This window comes from Micromesistius poutassou (genome assembly GCF_964030765.1).
Source record: "Micromesistius poutassou genome assembly, chromosome: 13".
Lineage (NCBI taxonomy): Eukaryota > Metazoa > Chordata > Actinopteri > Gadiformes > Gadidae > Micromesistius > Micromesistius poutassou.
Genome location: NC_140283.1, coordinates 13,180,304 through 13,195,303, shown reverse-complemented (window position 1 = coordinate 13,195,303; position 15,000 = coordinate 13,180,304). Strand labels below are relative to the sequence as shown.

Here is a 15,000-nt window from a genome sequence, read left to right as displayed (position 1 = left end):
TGTTATTTTTTTTGTTATTGGATGAAGAGGTCCTCAGGGTGGAGAGATGTGTCTCACCATGGTCTCCGGCGCACGTCGTACAGGTCAATCTTACTGGGGGTCTTGCGCACGTCCATCCATGGCGAAGCTAAGGGAAGGTAAACCGTGTATAGGTTAACAATAAAGTATAAGAGTGTACGATTGGTTAAGCTCACTTCCTTCCCTCTGACACTGGTTATATTCAAACGTTCTAAATCGAGACGTCAAGTGTTGACATAGCCCTTGTGATCTCGACTTGACACCACACGTCAATCGCCGTCATGGATTCTTTGGAACCGGGACAAAACATGAAATTAAATGATTGAAATGACAAAATACTGTTGCAAAAAAAACAACCTAAAAAAGCAGAAATGTAGAATAAAAGGAAGCCTTGCTAGTGCTAGTCGTGTGTGTGCTATACAGAGGGAGGGATAGGAACAGGCAGGAGCTTCCCGGGGCCAAATGAAACTTCATAAATATTATACATAAACGTTCCTCATAAAGCGACCCATGATGACAGAGAATCTTATGAATATAAATTGCAGGGCATAAATAAAACTCACTATCACTGGAGGAGTGGGAGACTTCTAGACTTCTAACGATGATATGACACCGTGGCATGCCACGTTAGAACATGTGTGCTGATACAGCAGATGTATGAGGCACACACACACACACACACACACACACACACACACACACACACACACACTCACACACAAAAACACCTGACAAACAAATTGACCAGAATGGGGACATAAGGGAATGTACTATTGGGGATGTATCTACTGGGGTCATAGTCGGGTGGGTGTGGTTACCTGGGAAGTAGCGAGCCAATCCCGTGGCACTGCCAAAGACCTGCCAGAGCAGGGTGGGGTCGTCCTCCCTGTTCCTCTTGAAGACGTCTGCCAACGCCTCCGTCCAGTACAGCTCATTCAGCACGATGGTGGCTGGACACACACAAACACATATAAATAGACACACTGAGAATCAACATAATGTGCTACATGTCTACATGCAATGTTTGTGTGTTTCTGTGTGTGTGTGTGTGTGTGTGTGTGTGTGTGTGTGTGTGTGTGTGTGTGTGTGTGTGTGTGTGTGTGTGCGTGCGTGTGTGTGCCTATGTGCGTGTGGGTGTGTGGGTGTGTGTGCCTGTGTGTGTGCGTGCGTGCGCGTGTGTGCGTGTGTGTGCCTACGTGCGTATGTGTGTATTGAGCACTGGAGACCTCCACCACTAGACCACTGGGACCCATGAAGCAATGTGAAACGCCCACACGCACCACACCCCACAGCAGCCACACACACTATTCCATTGGAACGTTATAACAATAAAGTAACAAAATTGTAACTCAGAAGGAAGCCATGGATTCTGACCTTCAACTAATATTCTCATTGTTCATATTCACATGGCTATTTTCATTGTGATGACTGACCTTGCTCAGCTATAGGAAGACAGCCATCTGTCGTTGTAACTTCACATAGGATAGCCTTATTACGAAACTGGCTACATCCATCTGTCGTCAACTCTGAGATTGTGGTTATTTTTGGTTGCCCAGCAACCAAATGTGCCCTTTTAGTACACAGCATCTGTCAATCCGAGAGGGAATGAAGACGCGAAATCTATAAAAATTTGTATGTTGCCAATTTGTGTGTGCGTGGGTGGGTGTGTACGTGTGTGTGCAGTTGGATGGGTGTGTGCTTATGCGTGCTTGTGCATGTGTGCGTGCCTGTGTGTGTATGTCATTTGAAGATTGATCTTTGACGTGAGGGACGACAGGCATCATGAATGTAAAGACCCAGCAGCCAGACACCTCGAGGTCAGGCTAGCGTCACATCTCACACACACACACACACACACACACACACACACACACACACACACACACACACAATCCCACTTCCTCCTTTGTGTCTTCATCCCAATGTACACTCTCGCTCTCTCTCTCTCTCTCTCTCTCTCTCTCTCTCTCTCTCTCTCTCTCTCTCTCTCTCATCCTTCCCCTATGCCAATATCTCTCCCTCCCACGGCGTGTTAGAGTTTGTGTACAGTGTGTGATTGATTGGTTGACTGAACTGAGTCGGACGTGACACTTTGATGTGCGCAAAAACTGCTAATGCATTCCAACAGCTTAAACAAAGCCCCAGATACCTATGTGAATATAATAACATCTGATCGATATGTACAGAGAGGAGAGATAGAGAGACAGACAGACCGCCGATTACATCTCTATAATACATCCCAGAAAGATAGCCAGGTAGATAGATAGATGAATAAAATAGTCAGACAGACAGATGAACAGACCCACAGACCAGTGGGTTATCCCCAGTAGGAAGCAGCTATGGCAGCCTCAAACGGACGCGGGAGAGGTGAAGTATCTCATGCTACGGTAACCAATAGCTTCCTGAAGATTCATTTCCATGACGGATCCACAGCCCCCCGGCCAGGACACAGATTACATATTGGAGTTTTACTGGAAAAAAAAATAGAGCGGTTTTAAAACATTATATATTCAGTTCAATCTCATTTTTCCTCCATTTTTCTTGTTTATCATTACGTCATGTTCTCTCCCTCCCCCTCTTTCTGCCTGTGTCTCCAGGTACAAACTCAGTCATTGACTTAGTTCATATGCATGATGTCTTGGCATCTTTACGTCACCATCTATCCTATTTACAGTCACTCCGGGACCATTGACCTCCCACTTTGCGCGGTAGGTCCAATTTTGTCCTCTCTGCCGGGGAGGAGGAGCTTCGTGCTGAACATTTATAGATTTCAGATCAATTTGAAAGAGTTGTTAACCCATAACCATTAATCTTCCGCTGGCAACAGAAAACAGACAGTACTGCATGCATACATTCAATCAGAGCCCTATACGCACATACACACAATCCCTCACCCACACACAAAGGCACATACACAAACACACACAGACACACACACACACACACACACACACGGGTGCACACATACAGGCACACAGAAACAAATTCACATGCCTATACCGTCGCTGCTCCCATTCCTATAGGTCACATCACAGCCCTGGCTGTGCTCTGACCGCAGTGCCAACCCAATGCATTCTCATCACAGGAACCAAATCACCGTGAGTCCCCTTGTGTCAGGGGCCTTACGACACCCAGCCCACACACTCACACCAGAGATACTGCAACGTTTCAAACCCACCCACATACATGGCGGTAAAGCCCTGTCAAAACTCTAAACTAAACGTCTGGGGGCTGCAGGGAGGACATGCGCACCGTTACGGTGGTTAAGGAGCGGTTGTACGGAGGAGTGGGGAGAACAAGTGAGAAAGTGAGTCCAGAGGTGCGTCACTAACAGCGTTCTGTGCGTGGTGAAACAATCCCGACCTGTGCAACAGAATCACCACCTCCATTTGGGGAACCAGGGCTAGAGTTTTCCTTTTTTTAATCATGGCCGTGTTTTTGATTTGTCTGTGAAATCACCCGATAAGTGGGCGGCATCACAAAAATGATGCCAAATTTCCTTGGAGACAGGCTTGTAACCAGCGTTAGGGTAGACACTGACCCACCCACACCCACACACACAGACACACACACACACACACACACACGGAGGCGAAAACTTATGCAAACATAATTTATAATTCAGGCCACAGTCGGGTCTGTCTGCAAATTCTCTGGACTGGCATTTCATTTGATGTGAACCAGGCTAATGTCAGAAGGCCTCAGGTGGAACACATTATTGTAAACTATGCAGGTAAATAACACCTGTGTCCGTTCAGCTCCCAGGACAAACATTATACCCCGTGTCTCCATCTATTGAGGCCATCGAATGGTGCGTGTGTTGGTGTGTGTGTGTGTGTTCCTGTGTATATGTAGATATGTATATATATAGCTTTATGTAGATGTATAATGCTGTATACATATTTCTGTCAGAGATGTACTCATGGTCTGAGTTACAGCATCTAGCCCTCCCTGCCTCAGAGTATTCCAAGGACACACACCTAATCCCTGGGACAGAAAGTGGAGAAGCCTCATATATTACATTGTGGCATTTTGGTGAATGATGATTCAACCCACCAAGTGCACATTGTCATCACACACACGCACCACATTTCATTAGGGCTTGTTGTATAGTATCCATGGTTACCGGTAGTGACAATGAATGTGTGTGCACGCATTTGTGTGTTTGTTGGGGATTGCTTGCACGTTGCATGTTGAGTGAGTGTGTGTGTGTGTGTGTGTGTGTGTGTGTGTCTGTGTGTGTGTGTGTGTGTGTGTGTGTCTGTGTGTGTGTACACGAAAGAGAGAGAGAGAGAGAGAGAGAGAGAGAGAGAGAGAGAGAGAGAGAGAGAGAGAGAGAGAGAAATAGAGTACTAGTGTACTCACAGCCATCGTAGATGTCCGTGGGGATGTGCACGGCTGTGTGGTTGTGATCGGTCAGGCGTTTAAAGGAGGAGTCCTGTCTGAACTCCGGACGGATCCGGTTCTTCCTGCCTTGGGTTTCGTTCACGTCCAGCTGTGAGATTATATGAGGCAGCATGTTAAATATTTTGTATCAAATCCTCCTCTAAAAATGTCACCAAATCACAACAAAAGAAGCTGGATCCATGCAACGGAGGAATGAGCATCACATCGCTAGCACACGTTCAATAAACAACAAATCCACTATTTGCAACAAACACAAGAGTTGCTCATAACACCATAGGTCTGCTCCTGTCTTTAAAGGGTAAGGGTACACAACTAAACTAGTGAATATAATTCTAGTCCCTGTTCCCTGGTGTACGTAAAAGCATATTTACAGAGACGCCGCATTGGTCTTTGGATCGTACGTCAATGTGGCCGCCATTTTGGCGAGGTAATCAAACCCAAATAAACGGGGTGAGCTGCGCTTTTTCTCTGGAGGATTGTTATATCTGCATTAGAACAATTCGCAATTGATTTCAATGAGCCGTTTTTATGCAAGGATTTCTGATCTACGTAGAGTAAAAATAATAATATGTACATCTATATATCTTTCATATATATTTATTCGGATGAAACATACATAATACAATAAAATATAATTATGAAGACGACTCATTGACATCGGTTGAGAAATGTTAACAACATAGCTTTTTTTGTCCGGGAAAAGACACAGCTCCCTGGTTTACTTGGATTTGTCAACACCCCTCGCCCGTATGGAGGCGATGTTGACATAGCACAGCAAAGGGTCCAAAATGACAACGCCTACATCTATGAATATAGGCATTAAAGTAGCAGGCGCACAATAAGTGTGATGCGCGACACCTGTGCTTTCGCGCGACGATGCCCTCGGAGTGACAGGGTGTGTACAAATCCCTCCTCCGATCGCACTCTATAATAACAGTACAATAACAATGCGTTGCAATCGGCCCCTCTCCCCACTTATCAACTTCATCAGCGGAGCGGAGTAGACACCCCACACTATCACCAGCACCCCTGGTGGCTTAGCTGGAGATTTATGAGTGTAACTGAGCATTCACCGAACGATCTCAATGAGAAGCATATAGACAGGGATATAAATGACAGCAGGCAGCGCAAAGGTGCGAGCGCGGGAGGGAGAGGGAGAGAGCGAAAGAGGGGGGGAGGGAGAGAGACAGAGAGAGCGTGAGGGAGACGATGAAATGGAGATATATTTAGAGAAAAACACAAGGAGAGAAACTGAGATCAAGAGTGTGATAGTGTGTCTGTGTGAGAGAGAGAGGGAGAGAGAGAGAGAGAGAGAGAGAGAGAGAGAGAGAGAGAGAGAGAGAGAGAGAAAGAGAGAGAGAGAAAGGGGAGAGAGAGAGAAAGAGAAAGAGAGAGAGAGAGAGAGGGGGGGGAGAGAAAGAGAGAGAGAGAGAGAGAGAAATGGGAGAGAAAGAGAGAGAGAAAGAGAAAGAGAGAGAGAGAGAAAGAGAAAGAGAAAGAGAGAGAGCTAGAGCGAGCAAGAGCGAGAGCAGGAGAAAAAGAGAGGGAGAGAGGCAATAGTTTGAGTGAATACAAGAGAGAGGGTACGTGTGAGAGAGATAGAGAGGGATGGAGGGAGATTGAGAGAGGGAGCGTGTAGGAGAGACAGAGAGAGCTGGAGAGAGAGGGAGAGGGTGAACAGAGGTTTGTTAATAAAGCAGCCGTGTAGCCGGCTCATACATCTCATCCGTCAATTAGAGTAGAAATATGGCACAGTCCTCGTCACCTGGGAGGGATGGGGGGGGGAGTGTGTGTGTGTGTGTGTGTGTGTGCATGCATGTGTGTGTGTGTGTGTGCATGCATGTGTGTGTGTGCATGCCCATGTGTGTAACATATTCAGTCAGCCTTTGGAGGAAGTGAACACGACAGAGACGGTAGCATTTGAAAATGATGCAGAAGAAAGAAAGAGAAAGAACTATAGGGAAATGAACAGTGTGGAAAGAGGAGAGGAAATGAAAGGGTGGTGGAAGAGAGAATACACTCACGTTATCCTTTGCGTTGTAGTAGGCAATCTCCCCATCCTGTGCACACCAGATGGTTAGGAGAAATCATGCACACACACACTTAACGGCTTACAAATACAGCACTTCCTGTAAGAGTGGTCAGTAAAAGACAACACACACTCGCTGGGAATCGTAAAACTATTATTTTAAGTCAAAAGTAAAGTCAATAAAAAAACAAAAAAGCTTTGAAAAGGGTTTGATGTGCGGTTGAACAACAGTTTGCCCTTCCACTCTCTCCTCAGCATGCACCTGAGCCTGATTAAAGGGCTTCACCACACCTCTAGATCACGACATACACATGGTCACATCAATTAACAAAAACAAAAACAATATCACATCATAACCTTAGCATCATAAACAAATATAGAAAACATGCAAAATGACTTCAACACTTCCGTCATGTACGAGTTAAGAAATAATTGACTTGAATTCATTGACAGGATTTTATTAATTTACGAAAATAGGCCTGTTACAATTTACTAATGCAATTTACAAATATAATAAGTGCTGTATTAATTCACTGGTAAAAACTTAAAAACTATCTACAATACTTTGGAGATTTAGTAATAGGCTACATTATGCAACAATGTTATTCATTTCCACTTCTTTATTAATTTGTTAGCCCAGAAGCCTTCTCTGATATTAAACTTATACATTACTAGGGAGAAATTGTTGGGGGGTTTGTCAGGGATTAATTTCCTTCATTTCTTCTAAAATAAACAAAACTTAGCATAAAAATTATGCTCCCAGCTGCAACTATATTGAATGTAGTTGTAAAACAGTTTGAATACAATTCTTTATTCTGTTTTCTAATATTGCCATGCAGCCAACTATAATTGATCATGTTGAATTAATTTGTTTTTTGTGCGAATGAAATAGCAGTATGCTAATCCAATGCTAATACATACAGCTACCAAAAATAATATGTGCTCCAATTTACTGTGCAGTTGAGCAGCATGACACAGTAACCCACAGAAAGCAAGAAGCCATTCACAATAGATGAGAATTTAATGGCCAATATCATTTAATGAACAGTTAGTGTATTGGCCAACAGGGTTTATTGCCGGGAACATTCTATCAACTGTTCTCTGCAGTTAACCATTTATTTATAGCAATCGTATAATGAAATGTCACAATATCTCCCTGTATTTGGAGCGGACAAATATAAATGTATGCTGTTTGTTACCTCAAACTCATCTTTCCACTGGTGCTCCATCTGCAGGATCTCTGCTGCGGTGGCCAGTTTCTGGACACAGAAAGGAGAAATAATGATGAGAATCGCAGAATGACAGCCGAGGTGTTGTTATCCATGAAGAAAGGAGGCGTGAATCATATACTGTATAGGCTCGTTTCCGGCGTTCTCGAAGAGTGGCAGCCTTCTCAGTAGCTTGTCCGTCACGTGTTTGTTTTTATCTCTTTTAATTTGTATATTGTCACATCATCCAAGAACACCTTAGCATATATTGTATCATCCATATTATCCATGTGGATATTTATTAAATTTTTTTATCATCTTGTTTATGATTTATGCACATGCTGTGCGTGACGTGTTGACGCTACTGTGACTTTGAATTCCCCCTGTGGATCAATAAAGTATTCATCTACCTAATCTTGGTGGAATCAGGACCGAGGCGCGAGAAACGGGAGGAAAACCTAAAGCGATTCCTTTGCGAGTTTCAAACATGGCTCTTCCACACGGCGATGCTACAGCGACTCGGCTGAACTCGAAAGGGAGATGCCGGCTTAAGGCTAAAACTGTAGAGCATCATCAAGAAGAGGGAATGAAAAAGGTTATGTTTCAGAGCCGACGGCGTATAGAGGACATGAAGACGGCGAGACAGGAGGCAGGTAATCTCCTGATGAGCACTCATAGGAACACAAGATTACACAGAGAAGTCAAGTGGACAACCGGGGAGGGTGCCAATTGATCGAGTGCTGAATCAAGGCGGGGGAGTAAGCCCCACACATCAAACCCTCAGTGACGATGAACACGCACACAAACACGCATGGGCCACACCCACACTCACAGACCCATGCATGCAACGATGGGGCGTGCACACATACACGTTCAGCCACACACACTTGATATTCAGACCGCGATGATGACACATTATGACCATGGAGCATTTCACGCCATGAAGTCATTGAGGCGGACCATGTGGGACAATACGCCGTTTCTTGTCACAAACAGAATAACTGATGCTGTGGATAAAGGTGCTGTGGTCTAGATGCGAGAGATGAAACAGAGAGAGAGAGAGAGAGCATAAAAAGTGCAGAAGAGAGTGTTTGAAACTAGAAAACCAAGAAAACGTCCCTCCCTCAATATAGGTTTCTCTGCCATTGAGCAAAGTTGCATTTCACACACATGTGATTGATCAGCAAGCTTGAATCCCCAAACCAATCAAAGGAAAGGATGGCCAGATTGGGCAGAAATTACCAAGCTGTCATTTCACTCACTAATTGCTGACAGAAGGATAAGGGATTTATAAAAGATGACACACATATAATAGCTTTTAAATCAGACCTAACAGAGCCAAATAGTTTATTTAAACCAATGCTGCTTCATATGAATTGTTTGGTTTTGTGTTAAAGAACACATGTAATTGTATCTGATCATATTATATATTAAGCATTAGGGATGTTAGGGATTAGGGATGGCCCGATCCCGGATCGGATCGGGCCCAATACAGGGTTTTTAAGGTCAATCGGGATCGGCCGATCTAATTCAATTTCATGGCCGATCCATATTTAATATATCCCATAATTCCATTGTTACGTTTGTTTGTCGTTGTTGTCCTATTGCATCAGCCGCCATTAGCGAGTTGGAAAAGTGGAGCGGACACACGTCCGTGTCCACAACGACACACGCATCTATAAAGCTACTTTTTTTTTTTTTTTTTACAGTAACGCAAATAATTACTTTCCCTGGTAACTAGATACTTTTATTATAGCGTAATTCAGTTACTAACTCCGTTAGTAACGTTCCCAACACGTACCCTTTAAAAAAACCTCTTATTTACAAGTGAGAGAATAAAAGCTATTGAGCACAGCTTGGATGCATGTCAATGCCAACACAAAAAGTGATATCGGAAATCGGTATCGGAAAACCAGTATCAGGAAATATCGGGATCGGATCGGGAGCAATATGAAAATATCGGAATCGGATCGGGAGCTAAAAAATGAGATCGGGACATCCCTATTAAGCATGTTACTTGACCATCTAAGCCATGATCCTTTATGTTTTTGATTTAAGATTTGTTTCATTGCCCAATTTTCCTTCTCCTGATCGTATCATCATGTTTCATTGATTGGCCCCTATGTTTTAGATCAATTCTATAGCCTGATCTATTGAAGCCATTCCTTTGTTTTATCTCTGTTCCTATACCTGTTCCCTGCAACCGGATCACGAGGATGATCCCTCCTCGTTGTCAGGCTCAGACAGAGGTCCTAGCTGTGACACGGTGGTCACAAGTTTTTTGCGAAGCAAATCTTTCAGTGCATCCTGCTGAGGAACACACGTGTAAAAATAAATATCCCACCAAAAAACCGAGCGTAGAAGTAATGGAACAAGAGAACACAGGCATAGAGCAAATCCTAAGGGAGCCGCAGCACATTTGTACCCAGTAGATTTTACCCCATTTGGAATCCAGGAAGAGGCCCGTCTGAGGGGCTTTGAAGCAGACACAGCAGCACTCAGACACATGAACCAGGCTTGTTTCCACCCACTGGCCTGGGAGAGCACAATGTGGTTAGTAGCTGAATCAGTAGGCTACCCGTCATCCGATAACTTAACCGCAGACGACAGCAACAACGGATAAAATGTTGCTGTGAAAGATATGATTAATATACCAGAAGGATTCCATTTTATTAAAGCATTGGAACTTTGTTAATTTTACAGGTCTAAGCACACAAACCACACCCTTATAATTGCCTCCAGGAATAGACTGCAATAACTGATGGTTGCTTGCAGCCTCCTTACACGTGTGTGTGTGTGTGTGTGTGGGTGGGTGTGTGTGTGTCTCGGATGTTTGTGTGTATGTGCGTTGTGTGTGTGGTGTGTGTGTCTGTGTGTGTGTGTGTGTGTAAAAGCGCTATATAAATGAGGACCATTTACCATTTATAGGGAGTGTATTTTTTTGTGTGTGTGTGTGTGTGTGTGTGGGTGTGTCGGCTGTCCATTAATGCCATTTTCAGCCAATGATCTTGTCTCTCTGGCCTTGCGTCCTGGGCTTTCTTCCAAGTCTGTCTGCAACTCCTCTGCACTGTCTGTCAGCTGCTAAAAATACACTCTTCCACACACACACACACACACACACACACACACACACACACACACACACACACACACACACACACACCACTCACACAAACACAAACCGACATACGCACCCAGAAAAGCTGACAGACACTGACACACATACCCCCCCCCCACACACACACACACACACACACACACACACACACACACACACTGACATACACACACGTGAGAATTACACATGCATGAGACACACGCAGATACACACTGTTAAACCCCCCACACACACACACACAGACACTCCTTTAGTGGCGAGGTGTCTTTCAGTATTCAGTCTCAGCTTAGTCTCTCAGAAGGCTCCGTTGCTTCTTAGTGTCTCACCAGGTCAGATTTATAATTTATATATATATATATATATATATATATATAAACCATTTAACCTCTGGCTCTGCTTGAATGTCCTTCAAGCTCCATCACTCGTACTTGTCCACTTTTGTCGCGTTCTAATTATGCAGCTCACACAGGTTTGTCGGGTTTGTTTTTGTTGCCCTCCAAAGAATAACCGTAAAAGATCAAGACGCACAAAAGCGGGTCCGTTTCAGGATTCCGCCGCTTAGTTTTAAACACAGCATCGTATCCCCGGGAAAAAAAACAACTGTCCTCATCTATTATTCAGGCGCGCAAATAACCGTAAATTCACCTCGGCTCTGGAAACACTGGGAGAGCATTGTCGTCACTATTGGGCTGCTTTGCGATGATTGTTTCATAAGACACAACATCAATGATTTAGTGTGGAGAGAGCGAGAGAGAGAGAGAGAGAGAGAGAGAGAGAGAGAGAGAGAGAGAGAGAGAGAGAGAGAGAGAGACAGACTTCGGGGGGAGGCAGTGAGTGGGCATGAAACCACCTCTGGAGAGACCAACGGAGGTGATTTGCACCGTTGGATAACGCCACTTGTTGTGAGAGTCGGTGGACCGCGGCGTCGTTGAGTCGCGTCACTCGCAACATGCATGCAGAACCCCGTGAGCACACACACACACACACACACACACACGCAGCAATAAATATATGCACCTCGTCATTGGTCAGTGATAGAGGAGGTCATAGCGATGATTATGTCTGCTTTCAAACATGCACACACACCCGTACACACACAAGTGTGTGTACGGGTGTGTGTGCATGTTTGAAATATATATAACACACACACACACACACACACACACACAAACATACACACACATACACACTCTCTCCCCCCCGGGAGAGCTCAGTCGACCGGGGTTGTTAAAAATTCATGACAGCGGTTTGACGCGCTCCTCCCCCCCTTTAGAGGTGTGCTTGGGTGGAGGGGTGTACGAGGAAAGACATCTAATTACACTCTTCTCTCTCTCTCTCTCTCTCTCTCTCTCTCTCTCTCTCTCTCTCTCTATTTCATACAAAACACAAACAACACAAAAGAGATGTTAAGAACAGGCGGAGGAGGAGGACAACCCCATATTATCCAATGGGATCCATGAACCCTAATTAGAGGGTCCCTTCGGTGTGACTGACAGCGTGGCACTCTACACACTGGCTCAGCGGTTCATTACACACAGACGCGCGCCGCTGCAAATTGCAATCTCGGGGCCTGCCTATTGATTAAAACCTATTGACTGTGGCCCAGCTGAAAGGGCCTCTGTATTTCAGGGACTACTACAATGGGCTGGTTAAAATAGGACTGCCCACCACCACACCGCCACACCCCCCCCCCCCCCCCCCCCCCATCACCACTGCCCCCAACACATACCAGGCCCTAGGCTCTAGGCTGCCTCGCTCATTAAGGCTCATATCCCTGAGAACAACACAACACAGCTGCAGCAAGAAATTAGTCCACTTTGTCAACATGGGGAGACTAGAGGGACCACCAGGGACGGACAAGGACGTATTACTTGCTATAGCAGCAGGGATCTTGGATGAATGATGAAGGAGGCGTTGAGGAGGATGACAATTTATAATAATTATACTAATATTATTGCAATGTAGTGCATTTTTTTGCAAAGTTAGACGTAATTGAGTGGAGGAAAATTGCAGCAGAGAGCAGTATTGACCACAGCATGCTTTCCATTAAAACTCCTCAGATGGTGACTGCAGGCTGATAGTGCTGGTGCGTCGATGAGCAAACTCACTGTTATTCCGGCTCGTTTCCAGGGCTAATGAGAGCTCCTCTGTGCTCCTGAAAGGGGAACCGTCACACTGGGCTATGTTCTAACATAATGCCCCTTTCCCAGTGGACAGGAAACACCACTAACACCCACATTCATTCCGGGGACAAATTACTCTGAGGCCGGTCACGGTTATTTCTGGGTACCAGTTGGCGGTGACGGAAACATGACAACCAGGTTGACACGTTCATTTTCACCCTTATTCCGACTGAATCAGTAACAGACATAAAAAAAAAGAGGAACATCGAAGAGAAGGGCACGCGACGTCACCCGCATTTCCGCGAAGAAATTGTCGAGAAGCTGAACCCTTTTACCTTTCCAAATTGGAACACAGCGGAATGTGTGAACTACCTTCATACCTTCCGAATCAATATTCGGATATTTCACAACACGGATCTTTGCAGGGTCTGCCTGCCATTTATACTGCCACATCACGCTCAACCAATTAGGGATAACTTGACGGTTGGCTCTTCAGAGAACGCTGACGCGTTGCTAGGCTGTGGGAGGAGGACTGCATGTCTTTGCGTACGCATAGGGCATGGACCATTAAAAGGGCTGTGCGAGGTCTCTGAGTAGCGCTCAGGCTCTTTGCCTACATGCTAGTCAGTTGTTGCTAGCCGAATGGCTTGTCGTGTCGTGATACGGCTGAGTGAAAGTTAACAAAGTCAAATCGAAGCTGGACAGATCCTCCTGTCCTGTGTGTGCGTGTGCGTGCGTGTGTGCATGTGTGTGTGTGTGTGTGTGTGTGTGTGTTGTTTTTAATTGTATATATAACAGATGTTTGATGTGTGTGTTTGCTGTTGCATTCTGTTGTGTGGCAGTATGTTTGTGTGTGTGAGTGTGTGTGTGCGTGTGTGTGCGTGCGTGCCCAAGCGTGCGTGCAGGCATGCGTTGTGTGTGTGTGTGTGTGTGTGTGTGTGTGTGTGTGTGTGTGTGTGTGTGTGTGTGTGTGTGTGTGTGTGTTGTGTCTGTGCATATGGGAACTTGTGTATCCAAAACCTCTAAGGGGTCTAAAATCAATGAGCCGTTCAGAGAGCACAGGGCCTAATCCCCTAGACAGCACAGCGCTGCACAGACAAATAAGAGGCAGGAAACACCACTTACAAATACTGCTGCACCTCCCTGCTCCTCCTTACTGCAGACACACACACACACACACACACACAAACATACTCATAGAGAGCGAGAGATATATGTACATTAAACTAATTGTAATTCACAAACACCAACTTCAACATCAACAACAACATTTACAATGCAAAAGAGAAGCCAAGGCAACAGATATCTCACAAAAATACAGCACAATTCACAAAACGCTCAAGAGAATGAACAGATTGACAAAATAATAAATAACAATTGGTAAATAACAGACACCACAGTGTGGTTCAACAGCTGACGTTGAAGATACTAGGAAAATAGATCCATTCAAATCCTTGATTAAAGACACTTATAATAATGATCTGGTGAGACACAGAGAGAGTAATAAGGGAGATTTCAAGAGACATTTGGGACATTTGTTGTCCTAAAATCTGCAAAGACACTCAAAGAAACTAAAGTGCAGGAATGGGTGAGTGGTGGAACAAAGAGAGAGGAAAGAGAGAGAAGGAAGAAGGTAGGAATTGAATGGATGTGGATATGGAGAATCACATCGAGAGTCAACTAAGGACAAAGACTGGAGGGAGAGAGAGAGAGAGAGAGAGAGAGAGAGAGAGAGAGAGGGAGAGTGAGGGGGGGGGGTGTTCATGGAGAATACAGTGTATAAAACCACACAGTGAGGAGGGCAGCTTGAGGAATGTTCAGCTGTGAGAGATCCTATGGGGGGGGGGGGTGCAGTGGAATGGTGATCACGCGGATCCCCCCTCTGAGACCCCGACCATCAAGGTAACATCCAGTCAACAGATGCTGTTGTGACATTACAAATACACACACACACACACACACACACACACACACACACACACACACGAAGACATGCAAGCACGCATACACACCCAAAGCCATACAGATGTCTGCTCACATCCACACACAGATAAGTAAGTAAACACACACCGACGCACACACACAAACACACAAAAA

General features: G+C 45.0%; 1 protein-coding gene across 1 annotated transcript in view; it reads right to left on the bottom strand.

Moving 5' to 3' along the window:
* The window catches only part of LOC311357886 (voltage-dependent calcium channel subunit alpha-2/delta-1), a gene marked incomplete at its 5' end in the record, with an annotated part of 54,867 nt that overhangs the window by 29,458 nt on the left and 10,409 nt on the right, over window positions 1-15,000 (bottom strand). The window contains 5 exons of the mRNA XM_084477903.1: window positions 58-127; window positions 837-968; window positions 4,384-4,513; window positions 6,450-6,485; window positions 7,654-7,713. Coding sequence (XP_084334029.1) covers window positions 58-127; window positions 837-968; window positions 4,384-4,513; window positions 6,450-6,485; window positions 7,654-7,713 — 428 coding nt within the window. The remainder of the gene's footprint in view (window positions 1-57; window positions 128-836; window positions 969-4,383; window positions 4,514-6,449; window positions 6,486-7,653; window positions 7,714-15,000) is intronic.